Raw genomic sequence first — 24,806 nt, 5'->3', positions numbered from 1 at the left:
CACTATTAGAGCAACCTGGGCTATCATAACACCTGAGCAGTGCCACAGACTGATCGACTCCATGCCACGCCGCATTGCTGCAGTAATACAGGCCAAAGGAGGCCCAACTAAATACTGAGTGCTGTACATGCTCATACTTTTCATGTTCATACTCTTCAGTTGGCCAACATTTCTATAAATCCTTTGTTTTTATTGGTCTTCAGTAATATTCTAATTTTCTGATATGATGAATTTGAGATTTTCATTTGTTGTCATTTGTAATCATCAAAATTAAACCAAATAAACATTTGAAATATATGAGTTTGTATGTAATGTATGAATATAATATACAAGTTTCACTTTTTAAATGGAATTACTGAAATCAATCTACTTTTTCATGATATTCTAATTTTATGACCAGCACCTGTAAATGGCTGATCTAAACCCAGATGACTACGGTGGTAAATTCTTGTTTTTCCTGATGATTTTGTGAACAGGACAACACCGTACTCTGTGTACAGTCCTGAGACATATGAAGGCCACTGGAAGCAGCTGACTGTACGCACCACGAGGACCAAACAAGCTATGGCTATTGTTTTCTTCAACCCACAGGTGACGAGACGTCCTCAGTTAAACCGCACACGTTGGACTGTTAGAGCTCTCCCTTTTAATGTCCTTTATTTATTCTCTTAGAAACTTGAAGAGGAGGAGCTCACTGCTCTGAAGAGCTCCATGAGGACTTACTTCGTCGAGGGAGAGGGCAAGGAGAGCGGCGTGACCGCTTTATACTTTGTTCGAGACGGTCAGAGGTGAATAAATGCACACAGCCCGGTGCTCAGTGTTTCCCGGGGGATCGGTAATCCACCTAACACGAGCTACGCTTCCGTTTTCGACTGTAAAGGAAATCTCCCAACCTGGAGGATCTGCCCTGTGAGCTGGTAGCCGGGGAGAGCTGCATTCACGAGGAGCTGCTCGGCCTGAAGTTCAGGATTTCTCCTCACTCCTTCTTCCAGGTCTGGAACAGCCACACGATCGTCCTAAAATTCAACTACAACCAGAGTGAACACGAGTACGCTTGAAATGCCATGCAGCAAACATCTGCTCTGGGACAGTACCGTGTTTTCTGCCAATGAATGTCAACGAATGGTTCATTTTCAAACTTTTGTCATATATAAAGGCACACCGGACTATAAGGCGCACCCTCACGCAGCTCCCAATTTTTGTATCTTCACCTGCGCCGCGCTCCATTCAAAATGGATGATTTCGGTGCTCTAGAGGAGCTGGTTCGCCTATATCAGCATTTATATGATCCCTTTATGAGAGATCACAAAGATAATCAAACGGTTTAAAACTTATGGAAGAATACTGCACCGATGTAAGCGTCAAATATAAACGCCTACACCACTCACTCAGGTCCAACGCTAGAAAGCGTGACTATAACTGAGCCATAATGCTGCAAGCAGTACAGCTTCGTAGTTTACCAAAGTCTTTATAAAACATTACGACTTCTTCCACATATAAGGCGCACTGTCATTTTTTGAGAAAATGGAAGGCTTTTAAGAGCGCCATATTGTCCGGAAAATACAGTGTTTATTTATTTTGATGACTAAAATCTGTATTTTGCATATGGAGTTTGACGACATCATACAGAATGTGATGGCTCCGGTTTGTTTTTTTAGCTTTAAAGCCTGCAGCTCAGTTGTTCCCAGGTGCTCAAAGTGTGGACCTGACATGTTGCGTTACCTGCCAGGTGAACACAGGAGCTGCAGAGGTGCTGTACTCGGCTGTGGGGGAGTGGGCCCAGCTCGATCAGGACAGCACGGTGCTGGATGTGTGCTGCGGGACAGGAACCATCGGCATCTCCCTGGCTAACGTAAGCCCTGCTGATTTCATCTCATCGAAACAGACACGGGGACAGCATTCGCATATCGTCTTCGTGTTTTTGCTTTGTTTTCTAGAGAGTAAAAAAGGTGATTGGGATTGAGATGTGCCAGGAGGCAGTGGAAGACGCCAGAGTTAATGCAAAGCTCAACGGTAGGGCGCCGGGCAGCATCACAGTGGCTGAACATTGAGACTCAAATATGGCCGACGCAGTACGGGTTTGATTGCGTTCCTCCTTGTGTTTAAAGGTCTGAGTAATGTTGAGTTCCACTGTGGGAAAGCAGAGGACGTCTTCCCCAACATCCTCAACGCTGTCGTCTCACCCAGCGTCACCGCCATCGTGGACCCGCCAAGAGCAGGCCTGCGTGAGTACACAGCCACCGGAACGAGAGGTCCGTTTTAAGATTCGCCGCGCTGAGCGACGTCTTCTTTAACAATCAGATTCCAAAGTGATCCTCGCCATCAGGAGAGCCGAACACCTGAAGAGGCTCGTTTACGTCGCGTGCAACGCCAAGGCAGCCATGAACAACTTCATCGAGTGAGTTTTTAAGTTTAGCAGAAAAAGCCGAACGTTATAAAGGCAAGCACTTCCTCAAACTTTTTTTTTTTTTTCCCCAGCCTGTGCAGAGCTCCTTCCAACAGAGTCCACGGAGCCCCGTTCCGTCCAGTGCGAGCGATGGCCGTGGATTTGTTCCCTCAGACGATGCACGTTGAAATGCTGCTGTTGCTTGAGAGGGTGGACTACAACTCCCAGAAGCAGCAGCAGACTCAGTGACCACAGTGAAATGTAGGCACACTTGTTAGCGCTTGAACAACAACTTTTTTTGTTTTGAAGATTATATTTAAAAGGTCAGTAAAAAGTAGTCCCTATATCTGGCCAGGTAAATCACCTTTCCTTTTGAATGAATTCCTGTTTTAATTTAAGGAAAGTTACTTCAGTTCAGTCAAGAATAAAGACATTTCCATCTAAAAGTGCTGGTTTTGGTTTGGGTTACAGAAAGGAAAAACCACAACGGTCACTGATATAACCCGAAACTCACAAAATAAAATGAAAAAAAGTCATTGCTTTAGAAATCTGGTTTAAGACAATTTAAGAAAATAAAACTGTGGCCTTAACAAAAAGAATTGTAGTCATAACTTCATCTTTTTTGATAATTTCTGCACCTGTCCACAGGTATTTTGTCCCACTGCTCAGAGCAAACTGCTCCACCTGTCTCAGGTTTGAGCGTTTCAGCCACTTCAGAATGGTCCAATGTTTTGTTTTTAAATGCATTTTTGCTCATTACAAGGTTGTAGACACCTGTGATGCTGATTATAGGACACACTTTGGTTTAACATTTCTGGAGTTAAATTTTCAACCGTTTCTAGTCCTTTTTGTCAAGACCAGTTTCATTAGTTAAAACTCAAACTAACCAAAATTAAAAAGTTCCTTCCTACTTTAGGCAGTTTCAAGTTATTTCAGCTGCCCCCCTTTTCTTAAATGATAAGGTACACACATTTGTCCACATCTGTAGTCTGACTGAATAAAACAAAGTGATTGTAGTCATTAGTCAAGACTTTTATTTTGCATAACAAATATAATCACTGAAGTCAAAGAGTCAGAAATTGCAACACATCAGTTTCTCGGCAGCAACACTTTAAAACAATTTATTGGTACAATTCAACATAAAAACAGGATTTTATTTACTTCTCTCCTTACAACAGCACAAAGTTGACAAAAATGCACACAGAGCACATTCTCGAAGCAGACTACACTGTCACAAGAGCTTCGTTTACCCTCGGGTTTTTGTCCAGGTTTCGTAGAAAAAGCACAGCAGTTTGTTTCTTTTTTTTTGTCAGTTTTGCTCCGGCGACTTGAGCGTTTTACGCCTTTTCCTTGTGTTACGGATTTCTTTGTAAATTTACTCAAGTTTGCAACAACATTAAAAGATTCTATAAAATGCATAAGACTATATAAGCTTTGGTATACACACTTGTCAGCTTTTACAAGGTTGCCTTTTCATTTATTTACTTTTTTTTTTAAACTTGTGGGTAAACAACATGATAAACTGTCACAAAGATGGCAAACGTACAAACTCCACAAACCATTACGACAACTCAAAAAAAAAAAAAAACTGCACATGCTGTATACTACTTCCATATGTATGACATTTAGCAAGCTTTTCATTTAAATATAATAAATCACCTATCCAATAAATGCTATATATCAAGTAAATGGGGATGGTCTTCCCACTTCCTGCTGAAAGGTGTTTTAGGTCCAATGTGTTGTTCAGTGTCAGAGCCCTTCATGAAATGGATTAACTAAGGCAACATGTAGCCAACTTGATTTCTTTCTAAAAAAAAAAAAGGCCATCCTAAATGAGAAGCAGAGCGTGGCGTGTGGATAGAATTAAAAGCAACGGAGAACTAAAATCGTTAATGAAATGTTGGAACCTATTACAGTACTCTGGCTCTGGGTTTACTGCGGGGTCAGGATGGAGAGGAAAAAAACAAATACTATGAAAAGGCAGGGAGGTCCTCTTAATACGAAACAGTCAGAAGCAGTTGGACCAACAGCATGATGGACAAAAAAAAAAAAAAAAAAAAAAAAAAGATCAGACCACACGAGTGCATGACTGTTCCAAACAGTGATCACTTCACGACTTCTTGTCATGCAAACTGGGACAACTTCTCAACAATCCAGAACTACTATTAATATAGCCAAACAAGACACTTTGCTTCCCGATTAAATGGACCGGTAAAAGAACAAGCATTAGTAGTCCCTTTCAAGAAAAAATATTAAATAAAAGTACCTAAAGACTGATTGTAGAAAACACTGACAGGAAAAAAACAAACAAACAAAAAAAAAAAACAATGAGTGCGGTGGTTTTTATAGTTTAAAAATACATGCCTTTCTTTCTCTGCTGTGGTTCGTGTTTTTATGAAGTCCCGTTACCAAATCTGTTTTAGTGCCATAGCGACGGACGCATCTAGAGAGGTAGGCAGTCATTTGTCCAGGGTCTAAGTGCATTTAGTCCTACCTTCACGTGAAGCTGCTCGACACCAGCATGGAGCTGAAGGTGGAAGCAGCAGCTCCAAGCGGCCGTGCTCAGTCTGGGACCGTATTGCCGTTTGATCTCGGTGATGCATAACCTGGGCGTGGATGGTGCTGCGCGATGTTTTGACAGTGACTGGCTTTCAGTGCTGTGGTTCAGTGACTTGGGAGACTTAAACGTCGACAGTGCAGAGGGGCTCGCTGCCCGGCTGGGCCGACTCCATGATGGTCATCTTGGGTTTCTTTCTCGTTTCCTCCTGACGTGAAAAACACAACGAGGTGGGAGCGGCGTGAGAAATGTGCAGAATTTTTCTTATAAATACACATTCAAATGTTCGAACTAGGAGTTATTGTTAATAAAAAAAGGACTGATGGCTGCAGTTCTGAAAGTTTTAAACATATTTTTGTTTCCCCCTAAAAATTAAGAAAACCCACACTTGTGCTGTATGGTTAGCTGAAGATTAACAATTTGTTTAAATAAATAATATTTAAAAAAGGAAATTTTAAATGTTTTATTTCTAATGAAATATGGTCATTTTATTCCAAATTACCTTTTTAAAAATAATCTCTAGAAACAAAATAGAGAATGTTGGCAGCTTCTTTTTTTTGCAGTGACAACTCTGTGTTTTGTGTAAAAAGTCCCACTACAGTCTTCAAGATTACTGTATTTTTGAGAACATTAACTGCAGAGCAACTACTCGACATGAAATATAAAGCTGGTTAAAAAGAAGCAACACATTTGGAAGAAGAAGAAGAAGAAGAAGAACAATGCGGTCTGGCACAGTCCAGCCCAAATAACCAGAATGGAAAAACATTGTCTCCTTATAAAACGGTGACTCTTACCCTTTGCGTTGCCAGCTTCTTCATTTCTTCTTGCAGTTTGTTCAGGATGTGCAGGTTTGGCTTGTTCTTTTTGGCGTACTGCTGAAGCTCGATCACGCTCTTGTCAGAGCTCTCCTGAAAAAAAAAAAAAAAAATAAATAAAAGAGATCGCAGGTCATCCCGGGCACGCTGAAAACTAATGCACACAGCTTAATTATTCAAAGACAAGATGACGCAGCTGAGAAACCAAAACGGGCAGATACGACACGAAGAAAATACAGAGGACTCAACACAACTGGGCTTAAAATGCTACAAAAACGACAAGAGAGTCCACCTTCTAGGGTTCTGTGAAATGACGATTAAAAAAAAAAAAGCTTTTATTTTGGGAAACGTTATGAACCAAATAACGAGTCATTCTGACTGAAAGGTGCAATAACTACATATAATGATACAACATTCAGAAGAAGTGGTCACCTGCTTGTTGATTGTCTATTTCAAGCAGGTTTCCAGTCAGCGCCACATTTTCCTCACCTTTTTGACCATCTTGTTGCTCTCTCTGCCGTACATTCGTAGCAGTGAGCCCCAGTTCTTAACATGGGGGTGGAGCATCTGTAAGATCTTCTGAGATGCTAGTTGTTTGCCGACCCTCTTGTTCTTACCTAGTGACAAAGACAACAAACTGTGGGTGCTGGTGTGTAAACATGTAAACGACAAAATGCAGCTCGGAGGCTTGCTTTAGTTTGAAGCCCGTTTTCTTGTCTACAGCCCCTCTCATTTGAGAATAGAAAGGTTACTTACACCACCCTCGAACAGTGTGTTTCCCACATGTCATAACATATTCACTCTTCTGGTTTTTCCCAGGGATCACCTCGAACTTAATGCTGGTGTCCCCCATTCCATGGTTTCTGCAACAAACGGAAAACGTTTTCTTGGACAGATGTACGTGGAAACGAACCCCACTGGCCTTTTTGGTCGCACCGTTGACCAAAAGGACATCACTGGGCTCCAACTGCTGGCCGAGTTCCCAAAATGTCTCAAAAGGCTTGTGAGAGCTGTCATATTCTTTAGACATGTTGTAGAGAAAATTTACAAGACAAATTTACTCTCAAATACTGTTTGGGTCGTTGCAGGGAGTCCTGAATCCATCTTGAACACTAAATTTAGTTTCGTGAGTATGACAGTGTGAGAACTGAGACAAAAAGGGAAGGTTGGCGACCTCTGAAAACAAACTGACTGGAGACAAAGAGAATAAACTCTAAACCAAACTGAGACATACTTAAGACCTTTTGACTACATCAAGCCAATTTTTCTGCATGTCATTCCCAGGAATGCCCCATTTAGTGAGGTCTGAAGTGAAAATTTGGATATTTTCTCACAGTTTTGGGTCTCCAAGTTGCCAACAGTCACAGCCCAGTGAGATACAGGCTTAAACAAGAATAAAACAGCTGATTTCAGTGGCTACAATTTACCTAAACCATCAAGCAGCTTCTGTTCATAAATATGGAAACCATCAGGTCACCAAACTGCATCTTTAAAACATACATTTCATTTACTGCTTCTCATGCCAATCTGACATGCATGGGCACAACAAGGACTGCTGACATAAAACTTTATAAAATTTATACTAAAACTATAATCTACTTTACCTTTTAAGGCACTCATGAAGAATCTGATATGGCGAAAGAAGTCCTGCTTTGTTGGTCAGCTCGTACACCCGAGAGTCTTCTATACTGATATGATTAAAATACTGCGTGTGTGTGTGTGTGTGGTGGGAGGGGGGGAGACAGAGAACAAGCAGGGAGACAAGTGAAATGCTATTTTCAGTTCTTTAAATCACATCCAGGGGAAAAAAAAAAAAAAAAAAAGGATTTTCTTTCAGCCTGAACCTACTTTGCCATGCTTCTTTTAAATCTAAAATAAAAACAGGTGCAGACATTATAAAGAAATAGAAAACAAACATACCTCTAGTTCATCGCCCTCGACAGGCTTCTCCTCTGAGGTCTGCTTCACAAAGTCGGGGATGAGGATTTCCAGTGTGGCTCGAGCTGCAGTCCAACACATTTTTGAATCAGTAAAGAACTGGCGGTAAACAGCAATGAGCGAATGCAACAGACAAAGTTTTTAAAGCATAAACAGGATATAAACAGCTCGTTATGTTCACTTACTGCACCAACACGACTCAAACTGTTGTCTGAACAGGCTCGATTCATTTGGCATTTGTCAGATATTATTAAGGCGCACCCAAAGCCAAGACACACTTCATGCAGTTTAATAAGCTGCCAGAACACCCACTGACCCATTCTAACGTTTAGTTAAGTGTTATAAATAGAACCTTACCAGCTTTGTTCTTGGCAAGTTTCTTACTGCTCGCAGTTCCTGTGCCGTAAGTGACGCCGTCTATGATGACGGACGCTCCGAAGGGTTCACTGGAGTTTTCTGTGGGCCACAAAAATACAGCCTGAGGTGAAAATCCAACCTCAAACCTAAATTCATCAATTGAATTAAACAGGTAGCAATATTTTCCTCTAAGACTGAATATATTTGACTGATAATTTTGGGATTCAAATATCTTTTTTAAAAATATTTAATTAAAAAAGTAACTAAGGCCAAAACCTCATCACGGTTTCAAATTAGTTAAATAAATAATAAAAATCTTTGACAAATCACCAGTACTGCAGTGTGAAAAACACATTTACATCTTGTTCTTGAACTTGCGGAATGAGTGGAAAAAATGAAAGATATAGCTGCTTCTACCTTTGTGTCAGAGAAATTTGTTTACATGCAGTGTGGTCAAAATCTTTTACTTTCAGGTCAAGTGTATTTAATCCAAAAAAGGCTTTAATATGTGTTGTCCGTTCAGGCAGCTACAGCTCACATTTACACACCTCATATCTTTACTTACAGATAAGGAACTTACCACAATCAAAGAAGTTGTAAACAGGTCGGACCTTCAGGACACGCTGCATATATTCGTGCAAGATGCAAACTTCAGACTTCCCGTTGGGATTGATCACAAATTCTGTTGAAATAAAAACCATTTGATTGCATCGAAACTAAAACTTTTAAAAAGGGAACGGGTTTCCTATCAGCACATATGTAAAATGCTGACATGTGCTGTATGAAACCGTCCGTGTGGGTCTGGGTGTCATACCCTTCTTGGTAGGAGCATCTTGGACTGATAGCGTGATGAGTTTCTGGTTAGCAGGCAGGATGGGTCTCTCAGACTCTGCCTGCTTCCTTTTCATGTCTCTGTTGAATTGTCTTCGCTCAGCCCAGGTGCGAAACTTCTTGACGGTGACTTGCTCGAAGTCGAAACATTTTTTGAGATACAGACGAAAGTCTTCAAGTTCTGAAAGGAAGTCGCACGGCGTTTTAGGAGCAGGAACTGGGGCGACCGTTTGAGCGGTGTTGGAAAAGCCCTTACCTATGGACTCGTCCTTGCACACCTCCACCTTGGCCTTGACCTGCCCTAAGGCTCCTTGAGCGGTGTCGAAGGGCTGCGGTTCTTTATTCTGCCGGCTGTTGTCAGCTGCAGGCTCCCCATCTTGCTCAGCGTCAGGGATGCTGGGTAAGAGGACATCCTGCTCCTCCTCTGACCTGGCTGCTCTTTCTTCACCAGCAGCCTCCTCGCCAGGCTTCGCAGGAGACTCCTCTGTGTTGGACGCCACCTCCCCGTTCAGCTCCCTTTCCTCCTGTTCCTTCATTTTTTTATAGTGCAGGCAAGGGATGCTGCTAACAGGCGGGTCGTGTTTCTGTATGAACAACGCCAAAAGACACGCTGAAATCCTTTCTCGTTTCTGGTTTGTAAAATATTTGAAAACGGACTGACTAAAACTGAGGACAAAGCCGTTTAGAGATAAACAAATTAGGACCAGGAGTTGGCTTTCAGCGGCAAAGACTCAAACCTGAACTGCTGTTGTCCACCTGAAGTGTGCATCTTACCCTAATACTGCCGGTTCCAAGGAAGTAGGGTCTGGACCAGGTGACCACTCTGGTCTCTCTGTGCAGGTAGACGGGAACGCCCGAGTTATGGAATGTCATGATCCATCCGTCAGGTAAAGGCTCAGTGGGCGGACGGCCGCGACCTGCCGCAAAACAAAACGTGAACGCGACTAATACAACAACAGGGGTACTTTTGAGTTACAGCCAACAAGAAAAACGACATCCTGGGTCGTTCTCAGGATCAGACTTTGAATGAATTATGAAAAAGACAAAGCTAGGACCAAACAAAAGCCAAGATGTTAGTGGATATATAATGGTTATAATTTTAATAAACTGCCCGTAAACTCAAGACAACTACTTTTCTTCTCACTTTGTTTTTGTAAAGCTGATCCTGAGCTGATAAGACTCAGACTTTTGTGTTATTTACATTGAACAGGCACACTTGTAAGACAGAACAGGTTGATTTTTCACAGACTGAGGATTTAGAGAAATTTGGTTTTTGCTTGTAACATTTTGTATATCACTAACCCACACCGATGTGTACATTTAACACTATTTCAGAGGCTACTTGATCATCTTTCTTGAGAAAATCTTTACATACGACGAGAGGTCGACTAATGAGTTTTCCATGGCTGATGACAATCTTCAGAAACCACGGCAGGCATTGGCCATCATACAATACCGATTTTTTGGCCAAAATACATTTTTCATTTATTTTTAAAAATTTACATTTTATTTGATATGACAACAACAGCTTAGCTCAATAAACATATTTAAACAACACTTTAAATCTAATATACAGAAGCACATTATTGCTTAAAAATAAAATAAACTGAAGGCTGTAGTGAGCTGGTTGTTGCAGCTGCATCTTCATTTTCCTACTTGGTAAATGAATAAATATGTACAGGCACTGCAGATTTATTTATTTAAAAGTGGCCAATATCAGCTGATTAATCGGTCCATCTCTGCATCTGACCACAGAGAGCCTTTAATTTGGTTGCACATGCTTTAAAAACACAGTTAGGTGAAATAAAAGATGTGACATTTATTCATATAGAAACCCAAGTCAACTTATTCATTTGGTGGCGGCGCCAAACCCTAAAATCCAAACAGATCAACCACTCACTCTTCAGGACAGTCTTAATTTTGGTCATCATGGGCTGAACGCCTCCTTCACCATCTGACTGATGATCACTGTCTCCAACATATCTGTCCTCGGCGGGGCGCATCTTCTTTGGGACCGGCATGCCCTCCTCCAGCAGCGCGTCAACATCATTATCAAACCCCTCCTGGAAGAGTCAGTGGTTAAGGCCGGCGGACAGTAGCGGGGGGGAGCAGTGCAAGAAACTTTTAGAGGGCCTTAACTTGGAGGAAAAACAAACAACTCGAAGCGATCGCCTGCCTCTTGATAAAACGACTCGCAGAGGAACAAACCGACCCACTTCCAAAATATAAGAATCATTAGTTCCTCTAAGAGGGGAAAAAAATAAAACCACTGAACATTTACTTAAACCGAATTTCACACAAATTCAATTACAGCGAATAATTACTTTGACTTCAAATGAAACTCAGCGTTTGAGATAAATTCAAAATGGCACTAACCTCTTCCAGCGTCACACTTCTCATTTTCAGTAATACAAAAATAAAATATGAGAAAAGAAAAGCAAGAAAATTTACATTTATGCTGCTCAAAAGAACAAGTGATCCTGTCTTAATTAGATATGGGGAGCTGATGCAGAAATTGAATGTCACATTACATTTTCCCTTCAAGAGCAGGGTCACGGTCCTTTTAATCCACTTTTTAAAAAAACTATGTGCAAAAGCTTCATATTGAATGTACAACTCATGCAGGTTTGACTCCACATTTTAATTGTCAAGCCAAAAATAACTGATTTGAGCCAAGCATTTGGAACTAAAACAGCCACCAGGGCCAATAAATTTTGCTTTTAAGCTGCTTTTCCACTAATAAACAAAAAGGTGGCATCTCATTAAGCTGTGACTAACCGCTGAACAACATTCATGAGGTAAGCTCCCGAATGTCTTGAGACTTTTGCTGTGGTTATAAATCTTCTCGCTTGAGTCACATAGTTGAGTTTTAAACATGTTCCAAAAATTTGTGCGACAGCTTTTCCTCATGAAATGGTCAAAGTCATCGTGGCGCCTCCATTCAACCTGTCTAAAGAGAACTAGAGCGCTTCACACCTGCACAGGAGCTCTTCTCTGAAAACATTTTATAAATGTACGTCACCAGATTATAGACTGTAAACGTGGGAGGGGGGACTGCCACGGCGGGCAATCAAATAATATACCCAGAATGCAGTTTGGAAGTCGTGAACATGAAAATAAGCCATGATATTCCATGTTTTACAGCTCATTGGTCAGTTGGTTGCAAAAAATAAATAAATAATAAAAAAAATATTCACATTTCTTACAGATTTGAGTCGTCAACTAGTCTCTCAGCAGCCACAGCTCAGTGAGATACAACCTTAACTTATCTGTTGAAAACTGCAGGGGAAGTTTAGATTAAAGCACTGGGAGGATGTGGTGAAACCTCAATATGCAATCTGAAGTCTCAGTTATGTGTCGTTATTGTAGGAAGTGCTTCTATTTTGTCAAGATCAGTAAGCACAACCAAGTCAAGAGCAAAATAAGCTTAAATTGTAGTTTGCTCCTGGAAGATAAGAACGGTCGTGGTTTGAAGGCCATACTGACACAGGATCCTGCAGACGCAGGCTCGGACATACCTCGTAGGAGAACGCGGCAGCCTCGTCGTCCACTTGCTCCTGCTGAACTATGGCGGCAGACTTAAAGCCGCCGTGCTCATCGTCATCCTGATCCAAGAGGTTCTCGTAGAAGTCCTCCAACTCATCCAAGACGGCAAACTCTACCTTGTTTTCCAGGTCTACCTCAGTCTCGTCCGACTTCCTGGCTGCTAGATTCCCTGCTCCACAGCTCCCTTCAGCCACTTCTAGCGCACTTGACGAATCATGCAAATCATAATTGAGACTATCTACACCATCGTGGCTTCCTGCCTCCTGCCCCTCGCCTGTGTACAAAACCTTCCTGTCTTTGTTGCTACTGCTGCTGGTACTGCTGCTGCTTTCTGTGAAGCTCACGCTGATCTTTACATCTCGGAGCAGCTTGAGGTCTGGCAGAAACTTGGTGACCTGGGGAGCGTGGCGGGCCGTTCTGGGGCACGGCGGGCTGGAAGTGACCTCGTCTGAAAGGTGGCTACAAAAAGTTAGTAAGTCCCTGGTGATGGGCTGCTGGGACGTGGCTTCCCCCTCCCCTGGGGTGGATGTGTATCCATCACCACCAGAGCTAACGTCCATTACCTCTGCGTCACTGGACGTTTGCAGGGGAGGTGGTGGAGGTGCTCTGCCCTGGTCTAGACCAAAATTGTCAGGTGGCTCCAAGGGGAGAGGGGGTAGAATATCATCTATATCCATTTTGTCTAAATCAAAATCTAAAAAACTGACACTTATGTTAAAATCTTTGAAAATATCTCCTATCTAGACTTCTCATACATGCAGAAACTCATCCCTGTATAGATCACGTACCAGAGTTGAATATGCTAAGCTGACTACATTGCTCTTTTCATTAATGTAGACAGCTTTCAGAATCACTGTCTCAATTATTGGAAATCACAATGCATTCAGCTTATTATGGAAGAGAGGCACTGATCATTCTCCACTGCGACCATCTGGGAGCTAAAGGGGGGAAAATGATCAGAGAACAGATGTCATAATGCCAATATATATCGCTTTTGTGGTAACAACAACAACAAGATAAACAACTGGGCTCATTTGCGTTAAAACACGCTTGAACTGTCTTAGGGTTCATAAAAGCAAACTCAACGTGGCATAAAATGGAGAGTGAGCATCTAATTAGTCCGCAGCAGCACAGTGGGCCTTACATAAAGCTAGCGTTAAGCTAATATGCTAACAAGCCGGGGTGCACGTTCAAAAACGGCTGGCAAACCAAAAACAATCAGTTATAAATCAACAGACGTACTCACTGATAAATCAGACACACGCTTCTCCTCCTGGCAACCTAACCACCTTCCTAAATTATTTTATTGTCGAGGCGATGCCATACAGCCGCGGTGGCAGCCCCGCCATCTTGAGGAAAAGCACAGCGGCAAGTCATGACGAGCCCCGCCTTCTCACACCGGCTTTTTCATGATTGATCGATCAGCGGGCCAATCACAACGCTTGTATGTTTCAGGAACGAGCCAATCAAAACCGAAGGTGGGAAACACTTTTTTGGATGCAAAGCAAGACTTTACTGGGTAACATTTAGTTTGCACAAGCACCTTGATTTAGTTACTTTTTTAAGTTTCTCTTGTCAAAGCAAGTGTGCCATCTCTTGAACCAAAATATTTCGATGACCGCTAATGATTAAAAGATGCAACAATTAGATTAATTACAAAAAAGTCATTTTAAAGCAACTATTTTTATTCGGATTCTGGTGAAACAAACACTTACTTTAAAAATCTGTTTAAAAAAAAAAAGATAATTCTTATCCCAAAACTTCAAGTTTAGATATCTAAAATGTGTAATTGAAACAACTTTGTCAGTTTAAGATAAGATTTAAAAAGAAAAAAATATTTTGTTTATAACTGATTTGTTTTGCATATAATTGAGTGGAGATGATATAAGGGCTTTCTTTGGCCCACATTTACTTTACTGTAGAAAGATCACATTTACCCCAACAGAAACTTAAACAACATTTCCTGATTTTTTTTCCAAATTTATGTTTTAGAGCAATCATTTTATTATTTATACGTTGTTGCTAAATTAAGGATGCAATTTTGTGTGGGTTTGCAGATTTATAAGCTTCTGAATCCGTCTTTCTAACAGGAAAACAGGACTTGGTCAGGTTGACAAAATCCATGAAGGTAAAGAGTCCAAGCAGCCAAAAAATGATCCAGTTTAAAATTTGAGTAAATATAGAAAATGTTGGGAATTTACAAGATGCAATACTCTGACTGGCCAGCTGGTGTCACTGTTTGCCTAAAATGCAGCAGGATTACAGTAATATATAAATATATATTTATTTATTTATATTACAAGTGTTGTGAGATTTAAACACATTGAATGATTCAAACATTTAAATAATCACAGTAAATAAAACAAGTGTAGTTACTAATATGAATGATTGTGGGTTATACTTTAGTAGAAATAAAAGCTTTAGGAAGTGAAATGGGAGCACCTTCCTGAATCCTCCATCTCAAATCAATATAAACACACAGATGACAGGTGAACAAGGAGCCATGATCCACATGTTTAATTTAGGTTCTGTATGCAGGCTTTCTGCACACCTTCCTCACCAGTTTCAGATTAATTTAAATAAGTAAACAAATAATTTTCCCCAACCACATCCGTTCAACTACACCACACAAACCATGGAATTATAAAGCTCAGCAACACACACAGTAAAAAGAGTACTTTTACTGGGGAGTAAACAGTTTTTGAAAATAAATAAATAAAAAGTAACCCCCCCCCCCCAACTGACAAGCAATTTATTCTTAAATTAATGTTCTTCATTATACATTTCAGGTCACAAGAGCAAAACAAGGAGTCAGGATATCCTTTATTTATTGTCAAATAAATGTAAAACTCATTATTAATCACCGAGGAGGTCGAAGACTCATCATCTGGAACGTTTTCCATTTAACACCAAAATCTGAGTTGCAGCTGAGTGTTGGAATGATCAGAGACTTAAAAAAAAGGTAGAGAGTGAACCTTATTTATGATGGCTGCTGTAAAACCACATTTCAACACAAACTGTTCAAATAATTCATTTCGGGCTGCAGTCTGGAAATTGCACATGGAGTAAGTTATGGCTCTACAGTTCGAAAACCTGACTTCAACGAGCTTAGACTGCACAGCGAAGACTTTCCACGACAGGTTAGACATTTCGGAGCCAACCGGGTGCTTGTCTTGTGACGTAGGCAAAATACTCTTTCTACAAAATTACAAATGTCCTTTGGCATTGTTTTTTTTTTTTTTGTGTTTTTTTTTTAATGAGCCCCCCCCCCCCCAAAAAAAAAAGTCCCATTTTAACTTAAACCAAAGACATTGATATTGCTAATGTCTATGAGGCAGCTCATGGCCAGCTTAAGAAAAAAAAAAGTGCAGGCAAAGTTTTCATTTTCACCTCACTGCTGCGGGGAAGTGGAGCTGCAGCAGACGGGGCCGAGCGAGACTGAAGGGAAGGTGTCGCAGAAAGGCACAGAGTGTGTGTGGGGGGGTGATGGTGGTGGGAGGGAGGGAGGGGAGGGGAGGGGAGTCTCCATCTCGTCACGCCTGGAGCTTGAACTGGAAAGAACTGGTGCTCCACTTGCTTGTGTCGCAGTCGAGCATGGTGCGCTCCGTGAAGGTGACGTTGCCTTCTGCATCGATCAGGATTACCGTGTTGGTCCTGAATGGGAGGACAGACAAAAATATAAAAAAAAAGAAAAACACGTTAATCATTATTGTTTAAGTAAGTCTAAAAGACTACCGCTTAAATGCCACGTATGCTAACAGACACGTTCTGAAACGTGAGCCTCGCCAAACGATGCTTCTTTCTGGCACTGATAAGAACATAGCCCCTCACTCTTTGGCTACAGAAGAGCCTCTTTAATATCTGCTAATCCAGCAGGCCATCACAACTGTAGAGGGCTGATTACACTGAAGGTTTCGAGGTTATCCAGTTATCCTCAACTCTCAGCAAACCTGCAGCCGTGCACAGCCTTATCAGTCACCGCAAATGGAGACAAACAGAAGAAACTGTGACAAAGAAAGGAAAAAAATGTTGTCGGGAATCTCTGACCTGGTGCCGTACTGAGGGATGCGGACACACAAGGCTGACGAGGACTGGATGTAAGACTTGCTAAAACCATCCCCCTGTTTCTCCTGAAGCGGATCGGGTGTGTTTCTGTTAAAACAAAAACAAACGACACAGTATCACCCAAATGTCCATGCAAGTCATTTAAAACTAAAACCAAACACAATGCAAAGATTACACAAAGGCAAACTGAGACAAACAAGATGGTGGGTCCAGATTTTAACAATATTTTAACCTTTTTTTTTTAAAACTTTCGCCACAAACTGAACTGACTGGCTGATTAGGACCTTAGAGCGGTGCTGGAACTGTACATGCCCTCACGTCTCAATAAAGCTGTGTGACCTTTGAACTCAGACGGTTCAAAATTTAAAAACCTTTATCATTTTCTTGAAACAATAGTGTCACAGTGTCTCGTTCTCAATAAATCCTTTTTACAGAGATAGACACATTTTTTATTTTCACCTCTCCTTTAATTTTGATCGACCTTTCAGCTCTAACTGGTTAACAAGAAGTATATATTTTATTTCCTCAGCTAAATCACTAAAGCGTTAAGTCTGAGACTCTTCCTCTCAGCACGTAGCTGCAGAGACAACAAAGGCAGCTGCCCTCACAACACGGTTTTTAAACTGCAGCCACACAAACAATTAATTAAAAGTAATGGAGAGAGTTTCAGTTATAATTTAACCTTTTTTTTAATTTTTTAGGGGAGGGTTTGTCAGATAGCTTTAAACTTGGCGAGAAATCTTTCAAAGTTTGCCAGTTTTCCAACGTACTGTTCTTCGTAACTTTCATAGTATCTGCAGGTTGACAAATTAAGATGTTCCAGTGTGTTTATCACTCACAGCTCCTCGTTATTAAGCAAACTGAGCAGCTCCTGCACCAGTCCATCACAGGACAGCGACAGCTTACTGACGATCCCGGCGAAGCGGTGCTTGCCCACCAGCAGTTTCTTCCACGGGGTATCCAGGAGCGAGTTACTCAAGCCGTAGATTCCTGCCGACGGACATGCGAACAATGCGGACAAATACAACACAAATGGTAAGTTGCGCCGGTGGCCTTTTGGCACGTTCTTCGATAAATAAAGACAATCTGAGAGCAATATCAACAGAAATGTCAGGCAAACATGAACGGGCCAGAGGCCGAGAGGAGAGGTAAATGTGAAATGAATGGTTACCACAGCAACCATGGTAAAAACACAGACCTGGATTTAGAAGGATGGGTTCAGAGCTGCCTCTGTTTCCATAGTAACACATAGTGTCTTGTTTGGCTCTAGATGGGACACAATGTTATGGAAAATTAGACATCGTGTTTTGATCATTTACACGTTTCTATAGTTATGAATGCTGTCAAGAGTCCTAATATATGTTAGTGATATAAGCAGAAAAACAGTAAAGGTTTTGTTTAAAGGCCTCTTTTGGCAAAATAACTCCTATGGGGGAAAGATAAAATAAACAGTGCATCATACAGTATTCAGTCCATGTGGGGAAAATGCTAAAGCTCATACCTTAACCACGAAATTTAAACATCGTAATGGCCAACTAGATGTAATTGTGGCTTTCAAAGTACAAATCCACGCCGCAAACATCGTCGACTGCCACAAAACTAGTGCGCGTTTGATCTCCTCACCGAGTCTTCAGAAAGAGGGAATTAATTCATTTTGAAAAATCTATGCAACATCAAGGGCATCTGTCGTGGCTTTGGTACAGGGGAGTGAATCATAAATTATGACCACATCCTTTGAACTAGCCGGTGAATGAACTTTTTTGATGTCAGTTTTATGACAGCCATAGCAGTGGCATCAGTCAATCAGATGAGTGGTGCAACACCGCTTCAACGGACAAAAATGGAAGCCGTCCTTTTTTACGGAGCGCCTTGCTGGGCTTGTTGCTTCTTTGGATTACTGGATTGCTTTAAATGAAACTAACGCAAACGTTCAAAAAAGGTGAATATTGGCATTTGTCAGTATTCATTATTGTCGTTCTTTTCACAGTTTCAAACCAAAACGGGGGATTTAAAGATGTGAAATTGTCCTGACATCGACAAACATAAATAAAGATGGACGAAGTAACGCCGTTAACTTAAGCTCAAATGTTTGGTTTTCCGGGAGACAGAGGTTGGCGCACTCAATACAGAAGTCCCGCCTCCAGACCCTCCTAATTCGTTAACAGACTGTCAATCACAGAAGCCTCAAATAACTCATTGAAACTAAATGTTTTTTTAATGCATACTTGAATGTTTGAACGTGTCACGTGATATTCTTTGAGTAGTTTTACTTTTTAGTTAAGACTTAAAAACCATACTGCAGCCAGCCACAAGGGGGGGCACTCGTCCTTTATGTCTTCAACTTCCGGGTTCTAGTCCTGTGTTTAGTTATAAAGATAAACTAAAGATACGATTAGGTTACCCTCTGTTTTAATGTTGTGTTTTTTAGGATTTTCTGTTGATTGTTCAAAACAACAAATTACTTAAAATAAATAAAATGTTAAGCAAACATTAGTGAGAAAAAAAAAATGGTGGAGGATCTGTAAAGAGACAACTCGGTTATTTGAACCTGGCTTGAATATTGAAAGTCCCATCAGTGGTGCAGCGGGTTGATTTAAGCAGACACCCCTAGGCAGGGAATGAGAGGGAGCTAGGAAAGAAGAGTAAAACCCAGGCGTTTTTAAGATCTCAGTTAAAGGTGTAATCAACACGCTGCCTGGAACGTGCTCTAATGAAGAGTCATCTACATTGAGGCTGCAGAACAACCCCCCCCCCACAGTCGCCTGCTGTGGCGTAGCTGATGGACGGAGGAGCTTCCAGCTCAGGATGCAAACAGGAAACATGGTCAGGCTTCAAGGTAAGGAAAAACATGCGCCCTGATGTCTCGTCACCCACGTGCCGATGTGGGTGATGAAACATTTAGAGAAATACAGCGAAAGGCATGGAATGTGTGGCTACGGAAGGCGACGCGAGCAAGTCGGTCAGCCCTCGACTATTAGATGAGTTACCACGACATCTCATAGGGTTCACTTTGATGCCGACCGTTTTAGATCAAAGCAGCTTCACATCTACTTACGGCAGTGCCCTACAATTGGTAATTCAGTGATATTCAGTCTTGCAAAACCAAAGACATTTTCCTTAGTGGCTTAACTAACAAGCAAATCGAACACATACTCTAAAAGGAATAAAATATCAAAAATCTTTAAGTGGAATAAAAGCTTTTTTTTGCTGCTACAAATTGGTTCACAGCTTCACGTTTAGATAGGTGTAAGTACACAGTTACTAGCCCCATTTTTAAATAACATTGTTTGAATTGGTAAGTTCTTTTTTTAATTAACTGATATGAGTTCCCACAGCAGGAGCCTTTTGCTGAAGTCCACTGCTAATGCTTTTCAGGACAAGCTGCTTTTATTTTTGTCATTTTCTTTTCATTAAAGGGAGTGACTAATATTAAAGAAAAAAAAAAAAGAAATAAAACTGTCGTTTCCACCGAATGGTAAGAGTTGCTCTGCCCCCCTGATACTCTGGATGGTGTACTTACAGCACCTCGCCATTTCTATTTTAGCTCCGACAAGTTTCTGCCAAGAATTACAACATCGTGGTTTTAGGCAATAAGATTGAACTACTTTCAAAAGCTGTATTTAGAAAAAAAAAAAAAAAGAAGCTTGGTTTGACTGAATACAGGAGGCATTTCTTTTACTGTGCATCACCTCGCTCTGACTTTAAAGTTGGAGCGACATAAAAAGAAACCCAAAGTTATATGTCAGATGAAATGTTGGAAACTGGCAGGCACTTCTTGTCCCTCACAGAAATCACGCTATAAATCTCGTCTAATAACAAATGAACAAGAAATTACCTCACTGTAACATAAAAAAAAAAAACAAAAAACCCATTCTGTACCCGCCAGATGAAGTCACTGATTCATTTCAATCTGTTGGCTTCCTTCCTTAGATAGATAACTTTTACTAATCGGCTTTTGTAAATGTATGTGAATGTTTCTGTACAGCGCCCTGAGATGACTTTTGTGTTGACTTGGCGCTGTCTAAATAAACTGAATTGAATTTAAGTGATTTGGAAATGAACTGCGCCCCTTATTTCCTCAGCTCTGCCAACCTCGCTGCGTTGGGCAAGTAAAAAAGACTGACAGAAGTAATAAAAAAATTTAAAAAAAGTCTTGATCTTTTTGTCACTGCGTGTCAGTTTTATCCGTATCAAAGCCAGCTACCATCAGAGAGAGGACATATGTCATAGGTTTTAGTCCAAAAAAAAAAAAAAAAAAAAGCATTTCTCGAAGGAATGAATATCACCCAGCACATTTTATTGCAGAATGTCAAAACAAGACCGTCTCATGTTCAATGAGGACACACTTGTAGCCATTTTGGGCAAACGTTAAAAACAATGTCACGCGCAATCCCGTGTGATCAAAATATGTGTTGTGAACGACTCTCAGCTACGACCGCATCAAATTTCAGCTCAATTTATAGAAAACTGACCGAATTATTGCCAATTTTGTGTAATGTTGATTAGCTGTGGCGGCCATCTTGAACTAAATGGACTCCACGTGTTAATCGTTTGGTGCATCCAGTGATTGTGATCTCAGATGTTCATGAGACAGTTTGGTAAAAGACAACACACACACACACACACAAATCATTGTCTGGCTACACATGTTGGCGGTGGGCGATGATGATTTTAGCCCAGACGATTGACCAGTCAAAGCAGGGGACAAACATTTCAAACAAACAAAAAAAAAAAAACCCAGAAGGTGTTTTATAATGTGAGGTGGCACCAGGAAGGCCTCTGTGGCTACACAGGACAAAATAAAAATGACCTTTAATTAAAAACTGCTCCTAAATGCAGCCTGACAGGACACTTCCTATAGGACTAATCCTGAGGATTATGTCCAAAGTCAAGAGCAGCTTCAGATTAAAGTGATTTATTGGATTAGATACAATTTCCTGTAAAATTCTAATGCTATATTCGAGCGGAGGATCACATTTGTGGCTTTTTATTGGATTTGGGGAAGTTTTCGATCCAGCAGTGAACAAATATCTTTAGTTTTCTTGGTTGGTTTTAGTGCTGAAGGCTTTTATTTGGACATGAAATATGAAAGCATTGAAGAATATCAACTACAACGTACAACCCCTGTGCTGTATGGACATGTGTCAGCTCAGCAGGTTATATTATTTAGAAAAACAAACTAACCTTACGTTTGCATTTATCAAACTTACAGTATGCAGAAAACATATTCCGGAGTGCGCGTTTAAAATAACAGTGCACTTATTTTCTTTTCTGCAGCTCACGTCGCATGACGCTAACCTCTGCAGGCAGCTCAATCTGCAGGCCTTTAGAGTTAGATCATGTAAGCAGCCATCAAGTCAATATTTAGAAGCGTGCTGGGTTCCTGTTTCAAGCCAGTCAGCTGGATATTAAAGACTCAGTTGGCGATGGAGTTTCCAAGCGCTAGCCTTAATAAGTTACAACTAATAAAATCTGCCACAGACAGATGACAAATTGTCAACTTTTAAGATGTCAAAAATCCGCATCGTGGCACCTTATCCTGCAGCAGGGTGGAACGCATGCACAGATGAAACCCGTCCATGTGTCAGCCAGCATTGAGCGCCCTCACTTCGAATCTCCTCTGATGTGAATCACACTCTGATGTGTGCCGCTCCTTTCCTCTGTCCTTCCCTATAATGGCGAAGGCCTCATCTGCCTCTGATTGTCCAGGACTTGCTGCTTTTATGCGACAGGTTTGAGCATGAGACATGATGAGTGAGGAGCCAATCCACTGAACTTACATGATTTGAACAGAAAGAAAATAACAGAAGATATTCTGTTTGAATGACACAACTTCATAGAAGTTCCAGCTGCTCCGAGACACACTTTACAAAAAGACTACTGTCCTGCAGAAAGGACAAAGAAAGTAACCTAGAAATCATATATATGGAGCTGACCTCTCACCCTGCAGTCTGTGGGTCAGTATTCCCAGCAAAATCTGCATCCCTTTGGTGTCATTATTCCCTAAAGTCAAACAGCAAAGGGTAGGAGACCAAATACCACTGGTCAGTTTTAAAGTGAACTAAATATAGCAGCGTAATCTAACTTTAAAGAGGAAACAAACGTTTCCAGACACTACAGTACAGACTTAAACAGAGGGAGATATAATTAGCTTTCACTTGAACTCCTCAAAATGTGTTAGAAGGCCAACAGTGCAGAAGTATCACCGCATGTCCTCAAATTAAAAACACTATTTTCTTTTTAAAATTCCAGACTCCCATTTTCAGACATTTTAGTCAATTTTGGGGGCCACTATAAAAGTCCAAATACAAAACATTTATTGTAAATTAATAGTTAGGTTAAGGTCTAATGAAGTCCGTGCTTCAAAAAAATTATAATAAAATAAAATAAGACTATATCTATACAAAGACTGACAGCAAAATAAGCTTTTTTTTTACCCAAGTTCAACTCTTCTTTAAGAAACTGGTTCTCTTTTAGAGTAAAATTAAAAACACTGTATACTTTAGGCCTTAGCTAACGAACTAGCAAGTGTCAGACAGTCTTTGTATAATAGACGGTGATCATATATAGAATGTCATATAACAACAAAAGAAAAAATCTAAGTGCTTTAACATTCACACCCAGCTGCAAAATAACTCCTGTAAGGTGCTAAAAGTTTCCACCTTTTAATGAAAAGGACTTTGTATACTTGAGGAATTAATTTTTAAGAGTGTCATTTTTATTTTCTTAGAAATATGGGCCAAAGAAAAAAAAAAAAGCTGGAAACTGAAATGTTTTTTTTATCTATGCTTCATTTCTTTTTCCTTATACCTATCCAGACTTGGAAAATACGAAAAGTAAATTCAGTTCTTTTCATGACAGTGAAGAAATCCTGCTAAAAGAATCAGTTTTAGAGTAAGGGGGTGAAATAATGTGAAAAAAAAAAATCATTTTTAAGAAGAGATCCAACTCGAGGCCGTGTCAGCAGGAAACACACAAGGCGCCAAGCTCCACTGTTAAAAAGATCCCCCCCCTGCCTCCCCTCCCATCATTCTTCCCTGCCAGAAAAATGCTTCAGGGTATATTTTAACCCAACCTCTAACCTCGGCCTGGCAGATACCGAGACCTGTTTTCATGTCAGTCGTCTACAGAGACCTCCACCTTTACAACTATCTTTGTGAGCACTGATCCCGGTTTGATTTTTCTGTTCAGCAGGTCAGTAAATTCTACCAAATCAGGTCGGAGGAACAGACAAGCAGAAAAAAAAAAAAAAAAAAAAAAAAATACATACATATATATATATATATATATCGTTATATATCGAACAGCTTGCCCAAGTTAAGGCAGTTAAAAATGTCTTAAAAGTACATATATTACAAACTTCAGGGGACTAAAATTACTCGCTGCGAGATAACAGTTTATTTTCCGATCACCGTTTAATTAAAAAACGACCTTACCGGACTCGGACATTAGCACGCCTTTTACTCACTTGAACTCGGCTGTGATGAGATTAAAGCCGTTGTACAGGTGGCCTTCTGCGGACACCTTCTTCATGTAGGAGCAGCTGTCTACATCCTTCTCCATAAGGTAGTTGGACACTAGAAATCCTGCAGATCGGCAGAGATGAAACCGAGCAAAACTTTAATCCCTAAATTGACCTGTTAACAGTAGATTCAGGCAAAACGAACACAAGGCGATTTGGAGATCAAATAAACCGATATTTAATCGAAATGGACTTTTCTTTACCTCTTCCTTGTGCATCAGGGTTCGGATGCCCTTCTAAGTAGTTGGTGATCGCGGCCAGCTTGCCCTTCTTGCTGATCCCCAGCCAGGAGCCACCTTCCTTCCCGCACTCCAGGTCCAGACCTGGCGAGCAAAAGCGCAATTGTGTTTAATAAAACACAGCTCAAACAGATGCCAGATTTTATGGAGTTCAAAAAAAAAAAAAAAAAGGCAAACATTTTTGCTAGGTAAAAAATATGATTTGCTGCTAATTTCTTTGAGGATGCTGGAAACAAAGTCACTTCCTATACGCTAGCGTGAACGTGAGCCACAACCTTTTCCTCCACTCACAGCATCTTTTATGCGAAACGCTCCCAAGAATGAAAACGAACGGGTCCATTAATAAGTTATTTTCTTTTTTGGATACTTCACATCGACAGAAAACTTGGACGTGTCTAGAATCCTTCCTGGTGATCAATTAAGACACGTCTTCTTCCTGGGGGCAACACTGATCTCACTGGCAGCGATTGCTTACTTCCCTTCTCGCCGTGCTATGTCTCCTTCAGGGCGCCCCCCCTCCCCTCCACCCACACGCCTGGCTCGCGCCCCC

At 40.9% G+C, this 24,806-nt stretch overlaps 3 protein-coding genes across 7 annotated transcripts in view; 1 reads left to right on the top strand and 2 right to left on the bottom strand.

Moving 5' to 3' along the window:
* The window catches only part of trmt2a (tRNA methyltransferase 2 homolog A), a 9,451-nt gene extending 5,452 nt beyond the window's left edge, over nucleotides 1-3,999 (top strand). Inside the window, exons 5-12 of the mRNA XM_017414573.3 lie at nucleotides 477-591; nucleotides 673-788; nucleotides 881-992; nucleotides 1,730-1,852; nucleotides 1,938-2,013; nucleotides 2,109-2,225; nucleotides 2,302-2,398; nucleotides 2,479-3,999. Of these exons, the coding sequence (XP_017270062.1) occupies nucleotides 477-591; nucleotides 673-788; nucleotides 881-992; nucleotides 1,730-1,852; nucleotides 1,938-2,013; nucleotides 2,109-2,225; nucleotides 2,302-2,398; nucleotides 2,479-2,635 (913 nt within the window). The 3' untranslated portion in view covers nucleotides 2,636-3,999. The remainder of the gene's footprint in view (nucleotides 1-476; nucleotides 592-672; nucleotides 789-880; nucleotides 993-1,729; nucleotides 1,853-1,937; nucleotides 2,014-2,108; nucleotides 2,226-2,301; nucleotides 2,399-2,478) is intronic.
* dgcr8 (DGCR8 microprocessor complex subunit) lies at nucleotides 3,492-13,806 on the bottom strand. 3 transcript variants are annotated; one of them, XM_017414571.3, is made up of 14 exons: nucleotides 13,677-13,806; nucleotides 12,403-13,368; nucleotides 10,785-10,947; nucleotides 9,659-9,801; nucleotides 9,141-9,468; nucleotides 8,868-9,065; nucleotides 8,634-8,735; nucleotides 8,054-8,152; nucleotides 7,679-7,761; nucleotides 7,363-7,463; nucleotides 6,515-6,621; nucleotides 6,248-6,375; nucleotides 5,738-5,851; nucleotides 5,068-5,151 (listed from the first exon to the last, which is right to left on the bottom strand). In XM_017414571.3, exons 2-14 carry the CDS (start codon nucleotides 13,105-13,107, stop codon nucleotides 5,068-5,070), a joined length of 2,355 nt encoding a protein of 784 aa, XP_017270060.1. In that variant the 5' UTR covers nucleotides 13,108-13,368; nucleotides 13,677-13,806. The 3 variants fall into 3 exon arrangements, with proteins under 3 accessions (XP_017270059.1, XP_017270060.1, XP_024861369.1); XM_025005601.2 differs by having other exon boundaries at nucleotides 13,673-13,790; XM_017414570.3 differs by lacking the exon at nucleotides 13,677-13,806 and having other exon boundaries at nucleotides 3,492-5,151; nucleotides 12,403-13,107.
* Nucleotides 13,807-14,932: 1,126 nt separating this feature from the next.
* tango2 (transport and golgi organization 2 homolog (Drosophila)) overlaps nucleotides 14,933-24,806 on the bottom strand; it is a 19,262-nt gene continuing 9,388 nt past the window's right edge. For all 3 annotated transcript variants that reach the window (XM_017414714.3, XM_017414713.3, XM_017414712.3), the window contains exons 4-9: nucleotides 24,221-24,340; nucleotides 23,964-24,081; nucleotides 17,694-17,761; nucleotides 17,335-17,485; nucleotides 16,478-16,582; nucleotides 14,933-16,084 (exon numbers count right to left, since the gene is read on the bottom strand). In XM_017414714.3, the coding sequence (XP_017270203.1) occupies nucleotides 15,964-16,084; nucleotides 16,478-16,582; nucleotides 17,335-17,485; nucleotides 17,694-17,761; nucleotides 23,964-24,081; nucleotides 24,221-24,340 (683 nt within the window). In that variant the 3' untranslated portion in view covers nucleotides 14,933-15,963. The remainder of the gene's footprint in view (nucleotides 16,085-16,477; nucleotides 16,583-17,334; nucleotides 17,486-17,693; nucleotides 17,762-23,963; nucleotides 24,082-24,220; nucleotides 24,341-24,806) is intronic.

This window comes from Kryptolebias marmoratus, linkage group LG1 (assembly GCF_001649575.2).
Source record: "Kryptolebias marmoratus isolate JLee-2015 linkage group LG1, ASM164957v2, whole genome shotgun sequence".
NCBI lineage: Eukaryota > Metazoa > Chordata > Actinopteri > Cyprinodontiformes > Rivulidae > Kryptolebias > Kryptolebias marmoratus.
Note: the sequence above shows the minus strand (reverse complement) of the source record. Positions and strands in the feature narration are given on the sequence as shown.